Raw genomic sequence first — 3,903 nt, 5'->3', positions numbered from 1 at the left:
CACGCACACGCGCCCGGCGTGAGTTTTAAGCCACCGGGTCCGGGACACGAACCGCGGTCAACTATGTGGGAGTCCAGCGACATAGCCATTACGCTAACTGCTGGTTCCCAGTTCCCTGTTTTGTTTAATTTGCCAGAGGGCACATGTGCTCACTGGAGGGGGCGTGGAGGTGAGACATGGTCATGTCATAGTCCCTTCTCTATTTCTTCCTCCTTTGAGGGTTTTGGGCATACCTGTGCACGTATCTAGCATGATTTTCAAGCTACCATGTAGTCAGCTGTGTAGGACCTGGCCGCCTTGACCACACACCCCCTGCTGGCCCGAGTTCACTCCCTTTAAGCAGCTGTCTTGGAAATCTCTAGTTTTGCTCTTGTCTCACTGAGCACAGCTTAGCGATGTGATCCCCTTCTGCTGCAAGAGGGGCTGGATGTGAGTACTATTATCCACTGGGCCATTGGAAAAGTCATGGTGCATTTTTGGCATAGAAAAACATAGATAATATGTCCTGACTTTTTTGGCGACCCAATGATTTGGGCCATTGCTGCCTGAACAAAATGAGGGTCTGTAACTAAGGGGAAGAGAGAAATGGGCATTGCTAACCAGTAGACGCTTGCATCCTCTAGCAGTTTACGATTTTTTTTTTAGAACTACTTATTTAATTTTATTTGTTCGTTCATTTATTTTAATTTGACCAGAGAGAGAGAGAGAGACAGAGGTAGAGAGAGGGAGAGCAAGCCACCACGTTTAGGACTTAAACTGTGGTCAGCCATGTGGGAGTGCCCAGCGCCTTAACCACCATGTTACCTGCTGGTCCCATTTTATGATCTTTTTATTTGTCACTGCCCCTTTTCCAACTTGAACTCCTATCCATCCTTCAAAGCCCTTCTCAGGCTTCTGCCTCATCAACGATTTCCTTGACCAACCTTTCTTCCCACTCACTCCCACTTCTGTGCTCAGACTGTGGGCCCAGGCAGATAAACCAGTGCCCTGGTGTTCTAGGCCTTGGATCTGACCCTGGGACATGTGGATGAGTGAGACCAGGACCTAGACATCAAGGAGCTCCCAGTCTGGGGGAAGCATTCGTACCCATGCTCCCCCAGAGTGTGCTGTGAAGAGGGAGCACAGGCCAGCGGGGGCTCCTGTCCCATGGGGAGGGCGAGGCCGTGTCCAGGAGAGGTGCCCTGGAGTGGGCTTCCTTGCGCCGTGTCCAGCTGGTGTCTGGGCATCTCCTGAGCAGACTGCAGGAGAGCCGGGCAAGGCTCACGCCTTTCTCCCATTCTTTCACCTTTCCTCATCTCCCGTCTCCTGGCGCTGGCCTTTGGAGAAGCTCTTAGTCCAGTCGGCGTGGCAGAGAAGGTTCTGGGCATCCCACAGGGTCAGCGCAGTGCTCGTCTGCTGGCATGTCCTCAGCAGTTCCTCGCTGAGCTCTGGGACAAGGGTAACTGGAGAATGCCGGGATGCAGGGGGCAAACCCAGCCCCAGGGCCTGCAGTGAGGATGCCTCAGTCCCTCTGGAAGGGGAGCTGAGAAGAGTTCCGCCTCGTGCTGGTCAGGAGGGGTTGCTCCATCCATCTATGAGGATCAGCCCCGCTGGGCAGAGCCCTGAGGACTGGAGGGAGAGCTCAGCGCTTAGAGGGAGTGCAGGATGCCCCGGCCATGTGACGAGGTCTGGCTGAACATCGTGCATGACTGCCTGCCCCGTCATCACTCCTGGCAGGGCGGCACTGTGCCAGCACATGTTCAGTTCCCATCCTGATGGACAGGGAGACTGGCTTGGGGAGCAGGAGCCAGTCTCAAGATTATGCAGCACTAAGTGCACTCAGTGGCAGATCCAGGATTCGAACCTTAGTGGTTCGGCTCCATGACTCACAACTATTCTCAGTCCCTGCTCACCATCCCTAAGACCAGAGGGTAAGTAGCTCTTAGCTGCTGGGAGATAGGCCCGGTGAGATCTCGGTGCACCCCTGGGCCATATAGGGTTCTGGACAAGTCTCCTGGCACAGCTTACTGTCCCTTGCTGTCCCCACGTTTCCCCTCTGCCCATGGACACTGGGTCTTTCTCTGCAGCCCCTTCTGAGGGCTCTGCACATCTTGGATCCAAGTCCTTACGGCCAACGTGGCCTAGACCCTTCTTCCTAGGGTAGGAGAGGAGCTGGTTCGCCATGGAAGGGGCTCAGTGCTACAGCTACCCACCTCCTCCATAGGCATGGCGCAGGCCCTGGGCCCCGACACCCCGTTCACAGCCATCGCTGGCAGCGAGATCTTCTCCCTGGAGATGAGCAAGACTGAGGCGCTGACACAGGCCTTCCGGAGGTCCATCGGTGTTCGCATCAAGTAAGCCAGGGCCAGGCAGTGCTGTGCCTGGGACCTCTCGCTGCTCTGGCCAGCTCACCTTCACCCAAGGCCTTGTGGGAATTTGTGATCCCCGAGGCCCAGTATCGGGTTGTCCTCAGATTTGCTCTTTGTCCAGGGAGGAGACGGAGATCATCGAGGGGGAGGTGGTGGAGATCCAGATTGATCGGCCGGCGACAGGAACGGTGAGTCTGTGAGGCCGCCCTGGCGAGGTCAGCACCAGTTCCAGGGATGCGGGCAGGGGCTGTTGGTCCACAGTGAGGTCAGGATCCATGGACGTCCCTGCTGCAGGTTGGCGCCATCGTGTGATAGCATGGGTTGATCCACTGGTGAAGGACCCTGGGAGCGAGTGAAACTGGCAGTGGAACGACACAAGGAGGCCTGGACGTTCGTCACAGTTCCTAAGTTAGGCTTGAAAACCCGCTCTGCGGGTATATACAGCTTGGTATAGGCAAAAGGCATTTCCTGTTCATCTTACCTCATAGATGGGTTTGCTCCCTTTTTTAAGCTGAGGATTTTTTAAACCTTTTTGTTGAAGAAATAACACAGGTACATAGACATGTGAAAAGTGGGCACATAGTGTAGCGAATTGCTATGTGGTCGGAGCTAACCCCGTGGCACAGCGGTTCATAGAGAGCTGGATCCCACATGGCCTACCACTGCTCAGACCCTGGCCCGGCGGCCTAAAGAACACCAGGCAGTGCCCGTGTGCCCAGGATCCTGATGGGGTGGAGAAATGGAGGAGGGACTGCGGTGAAGCCAGGCCCTTCTGGGGGTTGCTTTCTCTCTCTCTCTCTCTTCTGCACTGGCAATTTAAAAAAAAAAAAACCTGAGCCAACACATGGCTCGGTGGTTAAGGCACTGGATTCCCACCTGGCCAATTGTGGTTTGAGTACTGGACTGGGTGACTTGAAAAACATTACAAATAATTATATAAATTTTTTTTTTTTAAGTCTATGAGTCAGTCCAGCAGGTGACATGGTGGTTAAGGTGTTGGATCTCACATGGCCTACTCCATGGTGCAAGTCCTAGACCTAGCAGCCTGAAAATCATGCCAGGGACGTGGGCATGTGTCCTGACCCGGGGGAACAGTCAAACAGGTTTCCTGAGGGAAGGAGTGAGAGCCGGGACGAGCAGCCGAGTGTTACAGCACGGAGACGACACAGTGTCTTCAGGGTCGTCAGTTTATTATGGGCAGCATGGTTCAGCACGGAGACAACACAGTGTCACAGCTCTTCAGGGTCATCCAGAGACGACGCGGTGTTACAACTCTTCAGGGTCTTCTGGAGACAATGTGGTGTTACAACTCTTCAGGGTCTTCCGGGTCGTCTGTGTCGTTTGTCAATTGTGGGCCAGGGATCATGGTTATATACCTGTTGGTGGGCCATGATTGGTTGTAAAAGGTGGGTTATGATTGGTTGCTTTTGGACCAATCATGAGGTGCCAGATATACAAATCTGAGGGATTCTAGTGGCCAATCAGAGTATGGTTTTGAATGTGAGGTTTTGAAGGGAAGCCAATCATGGCTTTTGGCATTGTGTAATTGTTTGCT

The 3,903-nt window shown here is 53.8% G+C and overlaps 1 protein-coding gene across 2 annotated transcripts in view; it reads left to right on the top strand.

Moving 5' to 3' along the window:
• Nucleotides 1–3,903, top strand: part of RUVBL2 (RuvB like AAA ATPase 2) — a 34,534-nt gene that overhangs the window by 18,967 nt on the left and 11,664 nt on the right. For both annotated transcript variants that reach the window (XM_027776450.1, XM_014592303.2), the window contains exons 5-6: nucleotides 2,204–2,333; nucleotides 2,470–2,536. In XM_027776450.1, coding sequence (XP_027632251.1) covers nucleotides 2,204–2,333; nucleotides 2,470–2,536 — 197 coding nt within the window. The remainder of the gene's footprint in view (nucleotides 1–2,203; nucleotides 2,334–2,469; nucleotides 2,537–3,903) is intronic.

This window comes from Tupaia chinensis, unplaced genomic scaffold, assembly GCF_000334495.1.
Source record: "Tupaia chinensis unplaced genomic scaffold, TupChi_1.0 Scaffold000673_1, whole genome shotgun sequence".
NCBI lineage: Eukaryota > Metazoa > Chordata > Mammalia > Scandentia > Tupaiidae > Tupaia > Tupaia belangeri.
This window is presented reverse-complemented; position numbering and strand designations above follow the sequence as displayed.